General features: G+C 36.4%; 1 protein-coding gene across 5 annotated transcripts; it reads left to right on the top strand.

The window, feature by feature from the left end:
* Positions 1-85: 85 nt before the first annotated feature.
* On the top strand, positions 86-22,785 carry MS4A13 (membrane spanning 4-domains A13). 5 transcript variants are annotated; one of them, XM_054725337.1, is made up of 7 exons: positions 86-340; positions 2,422-2,540; positions 4,853-4,993; positions 8,200-8,256; positions 9,206-9,325; positions 14,423-14,518; positions 22,601-22,785. In XM_054725337.1, exons 2-7 carry the CDS (start codon positions 2,487-2,489, stop codon positions 22,655-22,657), a joined length of 525 nt encoding a protein of 174 aa, XP_054581312.1. In that variant the 5' UTR covers positions 86-340; positions 2,422-2,486; the 3' UTR covers positions 22,658-22,785. The 5 variants fall into 5 exon arrangements, with proteins under 5 accessions (XP_054581312.1, XP_054581313.1, XP_054581311.1 ...); XM_054725338.1 differs by having other exon boundaries at positions 87-352; positions 4,925-4,993; XM_054725336.1 differs by having other exon boundaries at positions 87-352.
* Positions 22,786-23,285: the final 500 nt, after the last annotated feature.

The raw sequence follows: 23,285 nt of genomic DNA, 5'->3' as shown, positions 1-23,285 counted from the left end.
GTGGTGGTTGGCCGGGGTCAGAATGCATGGCCCAGCCGGCCCTAGTGAGTCTGCGCACAAGCTCTCCCGCCCCGCCCAGCAGGAGTGGGCACGCAGGCGCCCAAGGACCACGCCGCTGCCCGCCCGCCGTTGGAGGCCCAAACAGCGGGAGTGAGGAGCCTGAGGGCCAGCTGGTCCTGGGCTCCTTGCTACCTAAGTGATGACCTCTGGGAAGGGTCTGGCAACCTGGCTCTGAGGGCGCCAGCCAGCTGAGATCTGCCTCTTAAGCCGGGACCGCGCGGAGAACACCTTATAGCCTGGGCCTGAGAGGGAGACACTCGATCCTTGGGACCTTAAACAAGTAAAATGAGGGGTAATGATGTCGTTTTGCTTATGGGATTTCTTAAGTGTTAAAGACCATAACGGGGCATGGAGACAGAATTCGGTGCTACACCCCCTAACCCCCACTCACCATCCCCAAGAGGTTGGGCTCACGCAGTCTGAGTCTCTGGGTTGCGGCCCAGGACTGGCCCTGAACATACAGCAATGAATTCCTTGACTTCCGGAAACTCCCACTAACTTGGGAGCCAGTGCTTGAAAGCCAAAAGTTAGATTACACTGTGATAGGAGGCATGCATGTTCAGAAGGTTGGGGGACCAGGAGAGGAGGCCCCAAAGAAGGACACTGTCCGAGCTGTTTAGGGCTGAAACCGAGGGGGTGGCCGGGTTGAGGCTGAGAAGGTGGGCAGGGAGCAGTTCGTGAAGGGCTTCATATGCCCCGCTCAAGAATGTGAAGACAGTGGTGTTGCATCGCTACTGAAGATGCTAAAGATGGACAAGTGATTTCTAGACATGAGCTCTCTTACGACTGTTCCAGAATTTGTAAGGCACTGTTAAGAGGGTCGGCAATAAAGACTGGGGGCTTGTTCTGTAGAAACTACTAAGCAATAAATGATTAATTTCATTTATTTATACAAAATGGATTACTTAACTGGGTTGTACAGTAACTGCACATAGAATGGTGTTTTTGGTTGTTGTTCTAACCCATCATTTATTCCAGGAATGTCTTGTAGTTTTTCTTAGTTTCCTCCTTTCATCAAATGAAGCTGAGGGTTTGTTTGTTTTTTAATTCTTTATTGTTGAAAGTTTTACACATGTCTCCTTTCCCCCACCCCTGACCTCTCCCTGCCTGCTCCGCCCTCCCCCCAGCACCTGCCCCAACCCCCCTATTGTCTATGTCCATTGGTCATGCTCATATGCTTGGATACAAGTCCTTTGGTTGATCTCTTACCACCCCCCCTCACCCTCCCCTTCCTTCCCTCTGAGGTTTGACGGTCTGTTAGATGCTTTTATGTCTCTGGAACTATTTTTGTTCATCCGTTTATGTTGTTCATTATATTCCACAAATGAATGAGATCATGTTAAGCTGAGGGTTTTAAACACACACACACACAAACACACACACACATCCTTCTTTTTCTTAGTATTTTAATGAACCCTCATTTTGGGTGGTTCTGGTGGGGGCCTGATAGAGATTACAGATACAAAAAAGGGCTTATTATTTTTATTATTTTCCTTTTACCTAAAAAGTGAAATAAATAGCAATCTAGATATGGCTTTCCCTCATTACTCTTTCCATGTAAATTCTATAACATACTGTTTTCTCTGCTATCACTAGTTGTTGGGTCCTTGCCTAGTTTTTCTTTTTGTCTCTATTCTTTATAGAATTAAGAAACATCAGAAAACCAGTTTTAGAAACTGAAGACTCATTAAAATAACCAAGCCATGAGTTTTTAAGGGTGCAGGGAATGAAAGGTCATTTAGTCAAACTCCCTCCTTTTTGAAAGGACAAAGGCTCAAGTTTTAAGATCATCCACCAGATTATCACCTGGCTAAGTGGCATCACTCATGCTATTGACATAATATGACATGTTAGAAAATGTAGAACAGTATAATTTCTGATCCACAAGAGGATAAAATCTCTTAAGAAGATGCAATTATTATCCAGGTTTTTATTTTAATGTAAAGAAGATCTAAATACCAGGGAGAAATGCAGGAATATAGGTGGTGGTGGGGGGGGGTATTTGTCAGGAAAAATGGTCTTGGCCCTGGCTCTCAGTTGATTAGAGCCTTAAAAGCTTTACTGAAAAATGTTCTAACACTGTTCTCTAGTTGTTCTTTCTACTTTATCATCAGAGACACTGTTTACTACTCACAGAAAATATCTTAAATATACCAATATCTTTTAGTCACAGAGAGGCTTTCCAGTTATGGAGACTTATTCAGAACAGGTGGATGCAAGTGGATGCCGCTAAAAATGAAGGCATGGAAAGAAAAAACTTCTGAGTTTGGGCAGTGGTAGTTGCAAAACAATAAAGAAAGAATCAAACTGAAGTATTTTTTTTGAGCAAAGTATGTATGTGCGTTTTGTATTATTTTGTAGAAGTGTGCAAATAAAGATATCACCAAAGATTAGAGACACAATCATCCAGAAGAAATGCTGTTAATATGGCTCCATGTGTGTGTTCAAAAATCTCTACAGCAGATACACTTGTGTTAGGGGTAAGTACAACTTCACTTTGACTAAATTTGAGATCATGTACTATCTCAATTTAATAGGCAATACTCTTGGATCTGGAAAGGGTCAGATTTGGTTAAGTCAAAAGGGTGAAAATTGTTTGTTTGATGCTGTGTTCTACAAATTTTGAATGATACCATGCCCCTTCATTAACAAGTATTTGTTAGGTATAAATATACTGACTAAATTAACATACACAGAGTAATAGATACAATACAAAACAGGAATAATAAAAGAAAGAGTGTGTGTATATTTTTTTTAACTGTGAGAGAGATCTATTGCTGATCCCTTTTAATTAATGAATTAATATCAATGCAGTAGGATGATTATTAATCGGTCTCTTTAGCTATAAACAGAGAGTATATCTAGCTCCCTTAATAAAAACACCAAAGAATTATGAAGATCATGCTCTTTCTCATCTGAAGGGGAAAAAGCTTTTCTACTGGACATGAACTTTTCCTTTGAATTTGACTACTGTGTAGATCCACTGTCTAAGTCTCCTACCTGACTGATTCTTAACCTCTTTGGAGTCATAGATCCCTTAGACACAGGAATAAAGCTCTGAATCTTCTGAGACTCATGTATATACCATGATCCTTCACACTCATTTTTTTTCCTCCTCTGGGAGGACTATGTCTTCCTAGAACCCATTCATTGGCTTTTAGGTTAAGAAGCATTTTTAAACATGTATTGATTTTAAAAAGAGAATGGAGAAGAGAGAGAGAGAGAGAGAGAGAGAGAGAGAGAGAGAGAGAGAAAGATATATAATATATATATTGTTATATATATATATATATGCATTCATTGGTTGATTCTTGTATGTGCCCTGACCAGGCATTGAACTTGAAACCTTGGCATATCAGGATAACTCTCTAATCCATTGAACTACCTGGCCAGGGCCAAGACCATTTTAAAAACAAGAAAGCCCATCTTGTCATTTTTCACACAATAGTAGCCTTGCTTTCTTGTAGAGTTTGTCATAAGCTTTGGCTAAGTGGGGGTGTGGTTGCAAAATAATAAATTATGTAATTTATAATAATAATAATATAATTTCATAGTTTTATATAGAACAATTGCCAGTCATATCAAAGGAGACATTACTTTTTAACCTAGTCAGTCCTTTTAACAGTTGGAAAGTCACATGAAATTTATGTTCTTGATACTGATGTGCTTATACAAGAGGTAATTTCTGGGTGCCTGCTCTGCACTGGGCACCATATTAGAGGCTGATAACAGCAGTGAGACACTGAAGTCCAAGCCCTTGAGAATTTTGTGATCTAGTAGAGGATTGTCTCCCAATACAATCCAAAGAACTTCTAAAAATAATGCCATTCTTCCATATTTGATGCAGAGGAAATCTTAAATTCTAAATCTACAAAATGCAATGAGATTGTTACCTCCCAAAGTAGTCTTTCTATAAAAAACAAACAAACTACTTCTCTAAAATGTATTTTTTTTGTACCAGCCAATTACATCTATGTGTTTCATAGAGTACCTGCTTTACAAAGAGCTGGAACTATTAAAATTAAACATTAAATAGCTTTCTATTAAAGTTTACATAAAATGAAAATAATATACCCTCTGAAATATTTAAAGAATAATTAAAAATGTAATTCAGAATATGAAGTATCAGTTTACATATAAATTCAGAAATAAATTTACTGGGAGTTATTTACTGAGATTATAATTATATTCTTACAAATTAAAGTTGAGGAACAGTTCTCCCCTAACCTAACTCATCCCTATTCAATAGGAAGACATTGTACAAGTAAATCTACTTTGGATATTCTTTGTATATCTGTGTACCTCACCCCGGCATACTAGTGATAAATCCATACCAAGTATGCCTTGAAGAAAAAGACATATCAAACTTTTATAAGATTCAAAGTGATTCATACTTAATAAATTATTAATTAACAATAAAATATTGAATTTGTGGCTATCTGCATCCAACTAAGTTAGGAAACACATTTTCTCTCAAGTACCCTCAGTATTTTCCTCTCATGCCATTACTTGGTAGATAGGGTAAATAGCCAGTAATAGAGTCATATTGTCAACTTTCTTATGAGAGGAATGGCCAGAGTTATAATACAACAATCTGTTCCTAAGTATGGCTGATTCTTATTTGGTTAACCTCAGTATTTCCTAGTTAGGGCTTTCTTTTTGGGTGAACCAATCCAAGAAATACATGGTTAAGTGTAGAATTGCTATTTTACTTTTGTCTTTTGTAAAAGTGTTATTGGAATTGTGTTATAAGTTACATGATTTCAGAACTAATAGTATTTTCTTCTCACAGACTATCCAGATTTTGCTTGGCATCTTTCATGTTCTCATGTGGTATTTCCTATTGATTTTGTATATGGGACAGATTCGAGGAGTCTTTGGGACATATGAACCTCTAACGTACAGAGTAGGATGTACTTTATGGGGAATTTTTGTGAGTAGAATGCATTTATATAATTTAATCATTCAGAAAATAATGTGCATGCCACTAATAGAAGATAGGGAGCAGTTTCTAAATGAAGTTTTCAGGAGAATTATGTAACAAAATCCAAGACTGGTAATTCATTAAAAATAAAATTCTTTTTTCAACAAATATTTTTGAACACTATTAACTTACCAGTGCTGTTATGAGAGATATGGATACAGGAGTAAATACACAATGACAACCATAAGTTTGATTATTGTTAGATATGTGAAAGAGAAAGAATGTTAACCATAATATCCATTATCATGGTTAATTTTTATATTTAGGGTCATTGCCTTAGCTTCCCCACACAATGAATCTATACTCACACATTTTCTAAATTTTTCATTAACTATACTCTCCTGTGGTTTCCTACATAGCCTTTTGGAGTATGGAATCCTGGAAACCAAGTTAACAAAGAAATAGACAAAGATAAAGTAAGACAAGGGCTGGCTGACCTTCGGAATTAACAATATGGAGGCCAGTAGTAAACCTGATAAGTAGATTCAATAGAATAGTGAGGCAAAAACCTGCCTAGAGTTGTTTTAAAAAATAAGGGGAGATGAGGAGTTATTGACAGTAAACACAGACAAGTTCCTTTAAGGACTTTGATATAAGGTGGTATATCGAAAATTTGTGTCAAGAGAGGATTTGCTAGTTTTAGCAAGTTGGAAGTATCATGTCTTTTATTGAAGGAACTGAACCAGAAGAGAAAATTTCTATGAGATAATTGGTGGGAAGAGGGATCATTAGAATCATGTACTTGTGTAAGCAAGAGATAATGAATTTTAGTACACAAATGGCTAAGAGCACGGACAGTTCATCTTTAGCAGTGGTTCTCAACTAGAGATGATTTTGCCCCTCAGAGGACATTTGGTAATGTCTGGAGACAATTTCGGTTTTCACAGCTGGGGATATGCATCTAGTAGGAAGAGACCACAGATGCTGATAAACATCCTACAATGCATACGACAGAGCCTACAGCAAAGGATTACCCATGTTTAATGTAAATAGTGTCAAGGTAGGTAAAAGGAGAAAAAGGTAGAGGAACAGAGATAGGAGAAGCATTTTGATAAGTAGGTAGATGGGATGTTGGAAGGTTATAGAAATTTTCTTCCAATGACTTCAAATATCACATTGAATTAGAAAGCAAAATCATGAGCTGAGAGTGCCAATGGGAGAGTGGATTGGTTGTTTGAGGAGAGAGGGCATGAAATAGTCATCTAGGAAAAGTGAGAGAGTGCATGTGTATTATGGAAAAGTAGTTTGACTTTCATGCAGTAGTAAGGGCTCACTTAAGCTTATAGTGAGATGGGTCAAGATGGTTGTCTGTCTTTCTTAGGCCATGATTGGCTGCACAGGTGCAGGCATGCATTAAGAAGAACTGAATTTAATCAGGATTGTGATGTAAGCATGCAACTGTGATTGAACAAGAAAGGAGCAAAGAGCTGAGAGTGCATATAAATGAGTGTTTGTCGAGGTTTGCCATGGAACTCAAGATAGTGAAGGGGAAAATGTAACAGGGGGTTGAGGGGCTCAGATTATAGATCTATATGGGGTCAAAGGATTGTTAGAATTATAATTCTACAGTGCATGAGCTAAAAAGATAGAAGTTGATGGTGAGAGTAGGATACTTGAAATTGAGATTTGAAAGATGTTACGCTTATTGGCAGAAACAAGGACAAGAGAATGGATATGAGAGTGAGTGGCTGAGATAAGATGAAGTTAAAGGATTGAAGGACATAAATTTAAGCCCATGTATTAGAAAAGATTATATATGTGTATATTGAAAATACAAAGGATTAAGATATGTTAGAAAGAGACTTAAAGAACAAGAATTAAAATTACCTAGAAAGAGAAGAGTAACCAAGGGATCAACACATGACTTTAACCAAGAGGGATAGTTGGTCATAGAATCTGATATTTGATTCAAAGCTGAAGGAGAGAGAACGGTTGAGACCATTTACCTCATGGTTACAACCAATGGTATAAGGACTATTGGAGATAAGATGGTCACTACTTGAAAAGGCTATAACCGAAGTAGTGGCCTCTAGGTCTAGGAGATACTCTGCCTTTATACGTTGGTTCACAAGTGTCAAAGCACTGCATTGGAAAACAATAGAAGAACAGTGAATTTCCAAAACAAATCCAGATAAATGATACATGTCCCTCAGAGTTCAATCATTCATATAAAAATAGCATATTTAGCCCCTAGAATAACTTATCTAAAATTTATATTCCATTTAAACCAATGCAAAATTTCTTATTTAGGTCATAAACTTTTAAAGGTAATTTGTAAAGCACATGGTTTGGTAGTTTAAATTAAAGAGCATTCCAGTTTAAAATTCACAGTATATTTTCACTTTATATTCTGAATTAGCTCCTACTTTCACTGTGTACCTCCTTGGAAATCTTGGCTTTTGCTACAGAATGAAGTGCTGAGTGTGTAGATTTAAGTTATCCTTGAGGAGTTAGTATTTGGCCTTTCTATATGTGGTGTGTAGTATGAATACTATTTTTCCACAAATTAGCCTTTGACTTGGATCTTCATCAAAGTCACTAAAACAAAGTAGATAAGATGAAAGGACTATATCAAGGGAATTGTTGAGGCCACCTTAAAAAATATGGCATCACTTTATACTTCTGGGAAATAGACAAAGTGGCTTGGTATGAAATAAAGGAACCTCTTTTTGAGAAAGACAAAAATATGAGTAGCAGCTCTTACCTTAATACTGTCATAGTTTTAGTTAAGATATATATTTTGAAGAAACACAATTTGGAATAGATTCATGGACCACTTTTTCATATCTGGGTGTGTATATAGTAATTATAATTAGTGGCATCATTTAATGAGGAAGAATAGGATTGGAAGTAATAATTGAATGAGTTTAGAAAGCATACACAGATAAAAACAAGTTTGGTCCCTGATTCAGGGCCACTTAAGTCATTTTTGGCACAACCCACTGTGCTCTGTATATTTCTGTTATTAGTGACCCTACTATTACTATTGCCTTTCAATTTATATATGTCCTCACTCCTTCAACTAAACCTTTTTTATAATTTGTTACTCTTAGAATTATAAACATAATTGACTTAGAAGAGAACTTGTTAAAAATACATTTTAAGTTGCTGAGCATTATTAATGAATATTTATAAATATATGTTTTTATATCCAGTTTATCATTTCAGGAGCTGTCTTAATAAAAGTAGCAAAGCATCCAACTCCTAGCCTGGTAAGTTGAAATGTTTAGGGTGTCCTAGATGTCACTTGTCACAAAGGTTTTAAGAAAAGATAGTATCTCAACAATGAAGGAATCTACCCTACCTGTAAAATAAATGAAGGAATTAAGTGAAAATCCAAAAGCACATATTTTAACGTACACAAACATGTTATATTCGTTATAAACATGATTTTAGGTTTCTAAATTTAAATATAGAATTTTTTATTTGTATTCTACCTTTTTTCAAGTGCATAAACTGTACTATTAGAAAAATGTAATAGGACTGAATGCCTTTATATACAGACATAATACTGCTAAAAAACTCAATTTTCTTAATCCAGTTTGGGAACAGGATTGTATCTTGTAGCAAAATAGAAGATATGTCTAGAATAAAGATCCATTTATGGTATAGGTGGAAAGATATTGGAAAGAGAAAATTTTATAGCTAAACAATACTTTAGAAATTAACTCATCTTATCTCTGATTGTATAGATAAAAAAACTGTACATAATTGTACAGATATTCAAAGGTATTTATGGATTTTTCCTAGAGAATTAAAACCCAGCATTAAAAATTATTGATTCCTATTTGGCTTATTTCTACAAGCAGTTCTTTTCCATCTTTTACTTTTTTTTTTCCTTTTTACTGTGGAACTGCTTTTGTTCAAATAATATCTTATAAGGCTTTCTTCCAACTAACTCAGAAGATTGTAAAATACAATATTGTTTAGCCTTAAATGAAAGATTTATGCTTATTGGTGTGATCATATTTTAGTGTTTTCTCCAGATTAACTGAGTTTTATGTCAGCCAGAAAAATATTTTACTCTAATGGCAAGCATACCAACACTTTTAAAGCTTTAGAAACTAGATCAAAGTTTTAACTAGATGATTTTTTTCAGCATACTGTCTAACCAAAGTGTTTGTTCTGATTATAATAAATTTTCCCTAATCTTCTTTTCAGGTTACAGTCTCTTTGATCTTGAACATCACCTGCATAATTACTGTAATTGTTGCAGTAATTTTAACAATAATCGAGTTGTCTAGTTTTCATTCTGTGTCATATAGGAATTATGGACAAGCAGTAAGTCACCAATTCCATAGGAGCATCTTAACTTTAAAATTATTCTTTTCAGAGATTTTGAAGCCTTAGGAGGTAAAATAAGGTTTTATTGGTCCTCACAAAATTCTCTGATTCAATGGTAAGAACTTTTTAAATATATTTTTATTGATTTCAGAGAGGAAGGAAAAGGAGAGATAGAAACATCAATGATGAGAGAGAATCATTGATTGGTTGCCTTCTACATGCCCTCCACTGGGGATTAAGCCCACAGCCCAGGCATGTGCCCTTGACCAGAATCGAACCTGGGACACTTCAGTCCACTGGCCCACATTCTATCCACCGAGCTAGGGCGAATTGTAAGCTCTTGATTGAAAGTTCTAACTAAAAAATAATTGTAACATGATTTTTTAAAAATAATACTGGAATATTTGAGATCTTGGCATGCCCAATTAAAATAAAGCAAGTAAATAATTTGAAGGCCTCAATGGTAAGTGTATCTGCATTAGGCATGGGATCACTGATGATTCTCTTAAAGAAAGAAAAGATAATCCTTGACTTTAAAACCATTCCCATAATCAACAAAAGAATTCTGCTATTGATGCATATAGTTGGAATTGTAGACACCTCATAATTTCTGATGTAACATGTAGCATTTTGTGCACAGCCTATTTCACATGAATTAAGCTCTAAGTCCTTAAATACTAAATAAATGTGAATATCTTTACTTATATCACAATAGATTTTATTCCAATTGTGTTGGCTTTAAATTCAGAGTCACAGATTATTAGTGTTGCAATATTTATAAAAATCTTCCATTTAAAATTATAACAGATTGGAGTGGAGCTCCCCTTTATTACTGAACAAAAGAGAGGAAGGAAAAGGGAGAGATAGAAACATCAATGATGAGAGAGAATCATTGATTGGTTGCCTCCTGCATGCCCTCCACTGGGGATTAAGTCCACAACCCAGGCATGTGCCCTTGACCGGAATCGAACCTGGGACCCTTCAGTCCACAGGCCCACATTCTATCCACCGAGATATGTATAACAACAAATAACAATTTGAAAGGTGTTTTTAAAAAATTATTTATTTATTTTTAATCCCACACGAGGAAATTTTTTCCATTGATTTTTAGAGAGAGTGGAAGAGAGAGGAAAAGACAGAAATATCAATGTGAGAGAAGCACATCGATTGGTTGCCTCCTTTATGAACCCCAACCAGAACCCAGGCCGGGAAGGAACCTGCAACCGAGGTACATACCATTGACTAGAATCAAACCTGGGACCCTTCAGTTCTCAGGCCAAGCACTCTATCCACTGAGCCAAACCAGCTACAGCAATAATTTGAAAGTTTTAATCCAAATATAATTCTAATAAGTAGAAGAGTCATTGTGGGTAAGGAATAAACTTTCTGTTCCTCCCAGACACCCCCACTCCATAGGACCATCAGTGGAAGGAATCCAAGCATGGAGAACAGAAGCCTAGACAACAGTGAGATTATGAGAGAAGATGCAGTAATACCCTAAAATAGATAGTGTGTAATGAGTGATTTAAATAAGCATGCATCAGATTTCTTCCTATAAATTGTAAGAAAATTCTCTACTTGCCCTGAAAATGCAATCTAGAAATCTTCAATTCTGATTTTGGTACCAAAGATAGGGAAAGGGGAATTAAATGTAGAGTTATTTCAAGTTATTTTAGCTTACGACTCCTTTTCATAAGCTTGGAATAATCAGTTTAAGATCACATGGCATAATTGCCAAGACTTACCTTTTGCAAACACTGTTACAAACCATTGCAATTGTATTTATCTGACCTGAACTCAGTATTAATGATCTGTTTTATAATCTCTCAAACACATGTTTCAGCTTTATTTGCTGTGATTAGTTAGACAAAATGAACTTGTATGTTAGATCTACATCTCTAACCTGCTGTTTTTTCTTAGCAGCATTATAGAATTATACTAGAGGCCCAGTGCACAAAATTCATGCATGGGGGTGTGTGTCCCTCAGCCCAGCCTGCACCCTCTCCAATCCAGGACTGCTGGCTCCCAACTGCTTGCCTGCCTGCCTTCCCGATTGCCCCTAACCGCTTCTGCCTGCCAGCCTGATCACCCCCTAACCACTCCCCTGCCAGCCTGATTGATGCCTAACTGCTTCCCTGCCAGCCTGTTTGCCCCTAACTGCCCTCCCCTGCAGGCCTGGTCTCCCCCACAACTGCTCTCCCCTGCAGGCCTGGGTCTCCCTCAACTGCCCTTCCCTGCAGGCCCAGTCGCCCCCAACTTCCCTCCTCTGCTGGCCTGGTCACCCCTAACTGCCCTCCCCTTCAGGCTTGATCGCCCCCAACTGCCCTCCCTTGAAGGCCTGTTCCCTCCCAACTGCTTCCCTGCTGGCCATCTTGTGGTGGCCATCTTGTGTCCACATGGGGGCAGCCATCTTTGACCACATGGGGGCAGCCATCTTGTGTGTTGGAGTGGTGGTCAATTTGCATATTACTCTTTTATTAGATAGGATAGAGGCCTGGTGCATGGGTGGGGGCCTGCTGGTTTTCCCTGAAGGGTGTCCCGGATCAGGGTGAGGGTTCCCTTGGGGTGTGGGGCAGCCTGGGCATGGGGCCTGTGGTGGTTTGCAGGCCAGCTACGTCCCCTAGTGACCCAAACGGAGGCTCTGGTATCTGGGATTTATTTATCTTCTATAATGGAAACTTTGTAGCCTTGAGTGGAGGCTGAGGCCGGCCAGGGTGTGCAAAAAGCTTGGCTTTCTCTATTACTGGGGAAAACCAAGCTTCCTGCCAGCTCTGTGGCCGCAGCCATCTTGGTTGGGTTAATTTGCATACTCACTCCTGATTGGCTGGTAGGCATGGCTTGTGGGTGTAGCGGAGTGATGGTTAATTTGCATATCACTCTTTTATTAGATAGGATACCTAAAGTAGCAGAATTTTACAAGATTTTCCATATGCCAATCTTTCTAACATAAGCAAGTGTTTTGGCTAAATCCACACACTCATCAAGTCATCAGCGTTCACAGAAGGTTCAGCCAGCCCTCAAAGTGCATGCCTTGAGATATACTCCTCATATAGAAAAATGGTAAATAGTATAATCCAGAACCAGACTGCCTTTATTCAAACACCATCCTCAGTACTCACTGTGTATGACCTTTTGGACTAGTTTCTTAACTTTTTTTGTTCCTTAGTTTGTTTATGTGTAAAAGGAGAAAGAAAATCCTAACACAACCTATTAGCTAACTACTTTGTCTCCCAAACTCTAGTCCTGTTGTTCTCATGGCCAGTTTGATTTTTCTACTAGGATATGTTTCTAGCATCATCATCTCAAACTCAACAGATATAAAATGGAAAATATTTACCTCCCCCAAAATACTGCACTGCAAAACTACCTTATTTCAATCTCTTAGGCTCAAAACTTTTCTGTAACCCTTTACCCTTTTCTGGCCACTGTCTTCCCAATTACCAAATATCGTTTATTACTTACTTAAATTTTTACTAATCAGGACTCTCTTGGTTGTAAGTGATAGGAAATACAACCCAAAATAACTTAAGCAAAAAAGGGGTGATTTGGAAGCTTCAAGCATGTGTGGAGCACTCAGCCACTGTGTTGTTTTTCTGCTGGAACTTCTCTGGCCAACATCTTGCCACTTTCAGGGAGGGAGTTTGAGAATAACACTAACATATACTAGTAAATTAAGAAATATGGGCAAAATGACTTTTTACAATCTTGCTGGATAAGGGGTCACAAGTACTTTCCAGCTCAAATGTTTCTGCCAGTAAAATTAAATCAGAATTCTTTACCTTGCCATTTCAACCCCTCTAAGTCTTTTCTTTAGCTTGCTGGCAATGTCAGACATGAGTGCACACTATATCTGAGTTAAATTTATTTTATCATTTTCTCAACATGTTATGTTCATTCTTACATTCAGTTTTTTGCTCACATTATCAAACCATAGATCATGTGATATGTATTTTAGCTTTATTGTTGGTTCTAATGTTGTCTTCACTTCTTAATTGTTTAGTCACAGTTTTAGTTTATGTTACTAAATTCTTTCTGGAACAAGAAAGGTTACAAAGAAACAAGTAAATTAAAGCTACCTAGATTGTTGCTTCCTAACTTCACTTTTCTCAGTCCTTCTTTCATTTCAAAGGTCCTGGCTCTTTATGAAACTCTCCCAGATATGCATGGCTTAGGGTGCACCTCCTGTCCCCTATAATTATTGAGCAAGTCTTTATTCATTTTGACATATTTAACTTTATCATAGGTTACCATATATTTTCTTTCTGTCTTTTCTACTTGAATATAAACCTTGATAAAATAGGAGTATTTTTTCACTTCATTCTTGCCATCTAATGCTACTACTTCATAGTTTATTTCATATAAAAGTTATTAAATAAACCCAACAAAAAAAGAAAAGAAGGAATTGAAGGAAAGAATTATGATGTTATTCTTTCTAGGTCTAAATATCATTTTTATCTTCCCATAGCCAGTACAAAAAGTACAATTATTTTCAGGATTAGTACCAATATCATTTATCCTGATATGTAGTTGAAATTATCTGTCAGATAGCAATAGAAGGGGTTCGCTTTATTTATCCCAGCAACCACAATCCCCTTATACTTCCCAATGAAATAGTGTTCTTTGAACTCTTAATTTACTCATCCTTGCATATATGACAACAATTTCTATGTAACTTTTATTACCACACACATACATTTAAGTAAGTTTTCAGTTAATAATAGCTGTTTTAATACCTGAGGACTGCTTGATAAAATCTCTTAGTAGCCATCTTATCATTGGATTTGGGGAGAGTTTGGACAGTGAGCTTCCGGGGACTCTATAGTGCAGAGAATGATGAAAATGAAGAGTTGGAAAAAGTGCAACAAGAATGGGGAGCAATAAAGATCAAAACTGGAAGCTGTAGGCAAGGAATTGGGGGAATGAAAGTTAGGAAGAGTGGAACAGCAGGTAAAGGAGTAGAATGCCCAGGGATGTCAAATGGTGAGAGGGACTTATTTATTCTTCCTATTTTCCTCTCATACTAGGAGTCTTCCTTGAACACAGTTGCTCTTATTAAAAATAATAATGCAAGGTTTCTCCCTATTCTGGTTTCAGAAACTTGGGAGGGAAGTTTCACGTATTTTACTGTTCTCCTACTTCTTGGAGTTAGCTGTTGCATTTACATACTCGATCTTCGGCTGTATTGATTTGGTAAGTGTTTATCTACTCTCTGGCATATCAAGAGATGTTGATTTTAATAAGCACATCCTTTGAGGAGAAGTGTGCTTATTAAAAATACAATATGTTTGAAATGAATAAAAATGGGATATATAATATTTCCTTTTAAATTTTTTCTTTATTTTAATTTTATAAAATTATAAAAGGAATAATAAAACTGTAAATTAAAAAGTAAAAAAAAAGGCACTGTCCTCTTGCTCTGGCCAGTATGGCTCAGTTGGTTGGATCGTTCTCCTATACACCAAAAGGTATGGTTTTGATTCCCGATCAGTGCATATACCTAGGTTGTGGGCTCAATCTCTAGTGAGGCACATATGGAAGGCAACCAATCAATCTCTCTCTCTCTCTCAAGTCAATAAGCATATCCTTGAGTAAGGATTAAAAAATGTTACTGTCCTCTTAATATAATCGTCATACTCACACATGCAGATCTACACAAGAAGATACAGACACAAACACACACAATTTTCCTTGTTACTAACTATGCGATCATACTGATATTGTTTGGTCACATGCATTTTATTCAACTGTCATAAAAATCTTTACATTATAAAACGTATTTAAATAATGCCTTTTAATGGTGTCATACTTTTCCTTAGAATTTATTTTAACATTCCTTTATTGCTGCATATTTAGCTATTTTCTAATTTTTAGAATTATAAAACAATGATGTAGTGAACAGCCTGGTACATACATCTTTGCATAAAAGACTAGTATTTCTGTAGGTAGTTGATTTCTAGAGGTGTACAGGTGACCATTGAACAACACAGGAGTTAGAAGCACTGACCCCCATTACCACCATGCAGTCGAAAACCTGTGTGTAACTTCTGACTCCCCAAAAACTTAACTAACAATAGTCTACTGTTCACCAGTAGACTATTGTTAGTTAATTATGCGTTCAATAACATAAACAGTCGGTACATATTTTGTATAATACATATACATATATATATATGTATATATATATATATATATATATATATATATATATATATATATTCTGTATCCTTACAATAAAGTAAGCTAGAGAAAAGAAAATGTTATTAAATCATAAAGAAGAGAAAATACATTTATAGTACTGTATTTATTGATCCTGTAAGTTTATTCCATCTCTTTACAAGATAAATTGTCTGTCTATAAGTACCTGCATCAATATTGTCTTATAGGCTATGCATATTATTGACACTAGACATCATAAATAAAAAGATAATGTGAAAAATAAATTCATATTTACATATAGGTTTAATGATTCATACATTGATAATGAAAAACAGCAATATGATTACTTCATGTTAGCCTAGTATAATTGAGATGATTTCCTCATAGTAGCTTAGCCTATACACTAATGCATAAATCATTCACATCTTTATGGCATACAGTATTACAGTCATATTCATAATACAATATAGGAAACATTGCTACATTTTTAAAAAACCATTTTCCTGAGAAGATAGGCTGATGTGCAGTTTATTCAATTAGAGAGAAAGAGGCAAACTGTATGGTAATGTAATTCTTAATGACAGTGTTGTAATTATTCCAGACTTTCATGATGCTCTATCAAGGCTCTCTCCCATAGCATAGACAATCCTTTCCCTAGACTTCCATGTTACCTTGTGTAGTGATGATCCTTAAAGGTCCTTATTGACCTCCTGATCTAGAGTCTGAATAAGATAATGCCATGTTTTGGGGCAAGCAGATCACTTCAACACTTTCTGTGTTGAACTCTTGGGTTCTGGATGGCCAGAAGCACTGTTCAGTATCAAAAGGACTTTAAAAAGCAGTCATTTGGTGGTTAGGTATTTCCTGACCGCAGGGAAAAGCATCAATGGAACCGAACCAGGACAAGGGTTCTCATTCAAGCCGTCTTGTTGTACAACCCAAAAGACTGTCAGCTGGTGCTTATCTTTGCCCGTTAAGGCTCAAGATGTACAGCTTTATAGATAAAGGCAGTCCTGATCATAAATCCAACTACATTTGCATGGAACAGTAGAGTTAGCCTATCTCTTCCTGCCTTAAATCTCCGTGCTTGTTTTTCTTCCTTACTAATGATATCTTCTGTAGATTCCCCTCTCCTCTGACAGCTGTCAGTCTGTTCCATGAATCCATGCCTCTGGTTCTGTTTTGGTTGTCAGTTTATTTTATTCATTAAATTCCACATATAAGTTAGATCATATGGTATTTGTCTTTCTCTCTCTGGCTTATTTCACTTAGCATAATAATCTCCAGGTCCATTCATACTGTTGCAATGATTTTCCTAATGGCGTCTGTGAATTGATCTTCCTGTAGTTCGGCAGAAACTGCTTCTCCTGTTATCTTGACATTTTTTAGCCAAACGTCTTTCGACAAGTATCAAACCCTCTTTCATTGGCATTAAATTCTCCAGCTTTAGATCCTTCACCTTCCTTTTGCTTTAAGTTGTCATGTGATGGCTTCACTTTTTCTTGAATCACATTAGTCTACAGGTATGCATTTCTTAGAGCAATCTTGTACCTACATAAAAGAGATAAAAATGTATTTCACAAAAAGTGCAAGGTTTTTGTGCCTGCTGGCATAGCTGCAGTGGCAGTAGGTTCATGAATTTCCTTTAGTTTTTTTACAATGATCCTTACACTGGATTTGTTTATCTTGAAACTAGAGGCCCAGTGCATGAAATTCATGTGTGGGGGGTGTTGGGGGAAGGGTATCTCTCAGCCCAGCCTGCACCCTCCCCAATCTGGGACTCCTCGAGGGATGTCCAACTGCTCGTTTAGACCCAATCTCATCTCTCTCACAATTCAGGACTGCTGGCTCCCAACCGCTCACCTGCCTGTGTGCCTGATTGCCCCTAACTGCTTCTGCCTGCCAGCCTGGTCACCCCCTAACCATGCCCCTGCCAGCTTGATTGATGCCTAAATGCTCCCCTGCTGGCCTGGTCACCCTTAACTGCCCTCCCTGCCAGCCTGGTTGCCCCTAACTGCTCTCCCCTGCCTGGTCACCCCCAACTGCCCTCTCCTGCAGGCCTGGTTCCCCCACTGCCCTCCCCTGCAGACCTGGTTCCCCCCAACAGCCCTCCCCTGCAGGCCTGGTCCCCCGCAACTGTCCTCCCCTGCAGGCCATCTTGTGGTGGCCATCTTGTGTTCACATGGGGGAGGCCATCTTATGTGTTGGAGTGATGGTCAATTTGCATATTACTTCTTTATTATATAGGATGGTGGACAGCCACAGGTATAGACCTTATTCTATAGTTGCTATCAAGTAATTCAACTTTGTCTTGGAATATCATGGCTTTTCTCTGCTTCTTGGGGACACTTTCAGCATCATTAGTAGAACTCTGGATGGGGCTCATGGTGCTATGAAGTTTCCAGTGTCATACCAAACATGATGAAAAAATACATGAGAACTACAAGAGATCACTTTTTACTACAATACTCAATTACTAGAGGGACAAATTCACATGGAGATGGTTAGTGTCCCATGATGCTTAAGCAGATATAACACTTGGGCTCATCAAAATGACAACAGGAGATGACTACAAAATTATTACAGTAGTACAGTATGTACTATAGTTAATGCTAGGTAGTTAGGACTTAATATGGCTTCTTTATGTTTGTTTATATTTCTCTTAACTGTGAAGGTATTGTGTACAGTGTGTTTGTTTGCATAAATTATTATACAATTAAATTTATTATAATAGACTTGTGTATATTTCATGTTGGATAAAATAGACTAGTATCTACATATATTTTATGCATTCAAGACATACCTAACTTTTTCTTAAATTTTTTCAATATTTCTACTCTACACCGTTCATCTGTGAGTTTTTCAAGTTGTCCCAAATCTCCATATTTTTTTCCAGTATATTTATTGAAGAGTATCTGCAGTTCAAACCTGTGTTGTTCAAGTGTCAACTGTAATTGCAAGTTTAGTGACATTCCAAGTTGCTGTAATGATTCATGGTACATAAAAGTTTATGAGAATGATTATTTTCTCACAGCCTAAAAAGGCTAGATATCTACCATTCATTCATTTTTTTCACAAATATTTATGGAGGACCTACTATATACTAGACATTATAATAGTCACTAAGGATGAAGCAATTACCAAGATAGCATCCCTATCCTCAGGGAGCTTAAATTCATGTCGGGGAGAAAAAACAATAAATACACACACACACACACACACACACACACACACACTAATTTTAGGAAATTTAAAAGTGTTATGAGGTAAAATACAACAGAGTAGGGAGATAAGGCAAATATTATAAAGTAAATTAAGGGGAAAGCATGCTAAGCAGGGACTAAATGCAGTGCAGAAGTAACTATGAGACTACATGGAGAAAGAGTTTTTCAAAAATAGAGAAAGATGGGGCTTCCAGAATTCCTGAGTGAGGATATGGCAAATGTCCTTAAAAATAAATAAAACTGGAGAGAATTATCAATAAAAGATCTTCTAATTTGGGACATTTACCAAAGACTACAACAAATTCAGAAGAGTTTAAGAAAATTTGCTAAACCTCAATAAGAATAGTGGGTGTCTGTGACATTTTAGCTTGGTGCTGCTCCAATTTTCCCAACCTACCACCCCCACTCCAGGTTGCATTTTGCAGGAGTTTACCTGGGTGAATCAGACCATGAGGATGAGCAGCCTCACTCCTAGAGAAGGCTGATTTTCTTTTTAGCAGAGCACAGAAAATGCTATGACTACAGGTGTTATTACAATAATAGTGATCTCAGTGACAAACAATCTGAAAAAGCCAATAGAACACCTAGCCTAACTGAGATCACAATACTTGGGTCAAGAAATTGGCAACCAGCCAGAAACTTAAAGGGAGATTCTGAGAACAAGAGAGTCAAAGGGGCCTTGATGATACCCTACTTATCCATGTGGTATGGGAGGTTTTAAGTGTGCACTTGGCTATATATGCATTAAAAGGACTGGAGAAGGTCCTAGCAAGTCAGTCACACCTGGCTGAATAAGAGGCATTGCAAACACAATAAAAGCAGATTTACAAATGGCCTAACCTTTGAATATAGGCATGTATTCCTTAAGCTACACTGTTCCATTGACAAAGGGGGAAGTCAGTTGCCACCCCCTGCAAGGGACACAGACTCTACAAATTAGTATAGGCAAGTCACAAAAGAGGTAACAACCATTCCTGAGGGAAATTGAGGCAACCAGAATCCAAAGTTGCTGCAATATATTATCTAAAATATCCATTTTTCAACAACAGCAACAGCACAATATGATATGCAACAAACAGGAAAGAGTGAAAAAAAAAGCAGTCTTTTGGGGTGATGGGAAGATAAATACTGAACTTCACAAAGAAGAACTTCAAAGAACTAAAGGAAAATATGTTTGAAGAATTAACAGATGATAATGACTCATCAAATAAGAATATCAATGTCTATTACCTTGATTGTGGCAATGGTATCACAGTGTTTGCATATGTCTGAATTTATCAAATTGTACACATTAAATATGTGTAGTTATTTGTATATGAGTTATGCCTCAATAAAGCTGCTTAATTTTAAAAATAAGAATATAAATAAAAGATATAGAAATTATTTTAAAGGACCAAATGGAAATCTAGGAGTTTAAAAATAGAGTGGCTGAAATGAAAAATTATTAGAGGGGCTGAAGAACAGATTTGAGCTGACAAGAAGACAAACATCAGAAAACATGATAGAACAATGTAAATCTTCCAGTGTGAAAAACAGGGGAGAAAAAAGAACAAGAAAAATAAATAAAACTTCAGAGATCTTTGGAACACCATCTAGTGCACCTACATATGCATAATGAGAATCCCAGAAATTGGATGAACAGAAAAAAAACTTGAAGTAATAATGGCCAAAAATTTCCCAAATTTAATGAAAAATATTATTCTGTACATATAAGAAACTCAATATTCTCCAATTATGTTAAACACAAAGAGATTCACTCCTAGACAAATCAGAACCAAATTAATGAAAGAAATCTGAGGGAGAGGTTTTTGAAAGCAAGAGAAAAATGACTCTTCATGTAACCACAGTAGGATTCACAGCTAATTTTTCATCAGAAACAATGGAGGCCTAAAGATAGTGGGATAGCATATAAAAGTGTTGGAGTAAAAAACTACCCTTAAAAAATGAAGGTGAAATAAAGATATACAAGGATGAAAAAAGACAAAGACTGTGTGGCTAGCAGAACATCTTTACAAGAAACAATAAAAGAAGTTCTTTAAACTGAAAGGAAGTGATATCAGATGGAACACAAATATGCATGAAGAAATAAGTGCATCATAAAGGTAATTATGTAAATGACTATAAAAATAGTATAACTATATATTTTGTGCTTTCTCTCCTTAACTGATTTAAATGACAATTGCATAAATTGCATGGGCCTACCCAGATAATCTCCTAATTTTAAAATCATGTTATTATCACCTTAATTCATCTACCATAACTACCCAACTCTACCTTGTTGCATGAAAACAGCCATATGCAATACATAAATGAATGGATATATTTGTTCCAATAAAACTCTACCAAACAGGTGGTGGCCCAAATTTGGTCCAGATGCCAGAGTTTGCCAATCCCTATTCTATAGATTTTTTTTTCCTATGAAATTTTCAGAGATAAGATTATAAAAGCAGAAACTACAATAATATTACTAAAAAGCACAAAGGAAGGGAGAAGGAATAGAGCTATATGACAAAAGTTTCTGTAATTTACTGAAATTAAACTAGCATTCATCTGAAGCAAATTATGAGAAATTAAGGTGCATGTTGTAATTCCTAGATCAATGACTAAGAAAAAAAAATTATAGTAAAAATTAACAAAGAAATTAAGATGACACACAAAAAGTATTTAATTTTTAAAAAGAGATAAAGGAAGGACAAAGTATGAGACATAGAAAACAAATATAAGTTATTAGACATAAATTTAAGCATTTCAATAATAATATTAAAATGAAGTTATAATGAAATATTAAATACCTGAGAGCCTTAGCTGGTTTGGCTCAGTGGATAGAGTGTCAGCCTGCAGACTGATGGGTTCTGGGTTCAATTCTAGCCAAGGGCACATTCCCAGGTTGCAGGCTTGATTTCCAGTAGGGGGCGTGCAGGAGGCAGCCAATCAATGATTCTCTGTCATCATTGATGTTTCTATCTTTCTTTCTGAAATCAATAAAAATATATTTTAAAAAATAAAATAAATACCTAAGAGAATGACTAAATTTCAAAATATAATTATAAGTGATGGTAATGACGAGATAAAATAAATCTCATATACTCTCCCAGTTGGATTGTAAATTATTGCAACAAGTTTGAAAAACTTTTGGGTATTATTTACTAAAAGTTAAGATGTACACACCCTATCAGTAATTTCAGTCCTTCATATATACCCAAGAGAAATCTGTGCCCATATTACCAAGATATTCTTCCAGGAAATATATATACATATTATATTAGCATTGTTCATAATAGCTCTAGGGTGAAAAAATGCAACTGTATGCATGGTGAATATATTGAGGTATATTACTCTAATGAAATTCTACATAGTAGTTAAAATGAACTACACCTACATTTACCAGCATGGATGAATTTCATAATGTTGAGTACAGGAAGGTAGACTCAAAAGAATGCATACTTTATGATTCCATTCATATGAAATTTGAAGCCAGACAAAACTAAACTATAATTTTTAGGGATGGATGCAAGCTAATTGGTAAAACTAGAAAGAAAAAGGCATAATTACCTTAAAGTCAAAATGACAGCTATTTTTGGAGAGAAGGATTAGGTACCAATTGGGAAGTTTTAGACAAGGTGACCTTTGAGATGCTGGCAACTGTTCGGGAAGAATGTTTGGGAAGACCATGAATTTTTTTTATTATAAAAGTCTGGAAATAAACTAAAAGTTACGAGTAGTCCAATAGGAATTAAGAGAGTAGATTGTGGTAGAGATCAGACAGAAAGAGGACAACTTTAACATTTTATTTTATAAACATCAAGATTACTTGTATTTTTAAAAAACTAAGTATTTATTGCATGTATTATTTTAAGAAACATGATTTATAAGAGGCTAATTTTTTTTTCAGGGTCAGGAGAGTAGTAGTCTTGCAACTGTTGCAGAGGAAGCTGAAAGCGCTTTTTAAAAACCTTGGAAATGTGAGAACTTTCCTGATCCCCAGACCTAACGTGGGTCCTAATGATATCTCTGTATAATAAAGCTGCTACAAAGCCCACTGATTGTGTGCAAAATAAAATACAAAACAAAAGTGGATTTTTTTTCTTCACAGTATTCAAGACATTTCTCTGCACATATTTTTGTAGGTTCAGGTGGAAAGCTTTTTCTTATTTATTTATTTTTGTTTAATTATTTCTTTTATTGCCAACATTCTTAGGTCAACTGATATTTCTTTTTTTAAAATTTAGATTAATTATTTATTGTTTCAAGTATTACATAGTCTCCTTTTTCCCCCCATTGGCCTCTCCCTGGCCGCCCCCAGCCCCCAGCACATGCCCTCAAACACTCGTGCCTCCCCCATCCCCCGCCATCTGTGTCCATTGGTTTTGCTCATATGCATGCATACAAGTCCTTTGGTTGTTCTCTTACCCCCTCACCCCCGCCTTCCCTCATAGGTGGACAGCCTGTTCGATGCTTCTATGACTCTGGTTCTATTTTGTTCATCAGTTTATGTTGTTCATTATATTCCACAAAGGAGTGAGATCATGTGATATTTATCTTTCTCTGACTGGCTTATTTCACTTAGCATAATGTTC

Source organism: Eptesicus fuscus, chromosome 13 (genome assembly GCF_027574615.1).
Source record: "Eptesicus fuscus isolate TK198812 chromosome 13, DD_ASM_mEF_20220401, whole genome shotgun sequence".
In the NCBI taxonomy this organism is placed as follows: Eukaryota; Metazoa; Chordata; class Mammalia; order Chiroptera; family Vespertilionidae; genus Eptesicus; species Eptesicus fuscus.
This window is presented reverse-complemented; position numbering and strand designations above follow the sequence as displayed.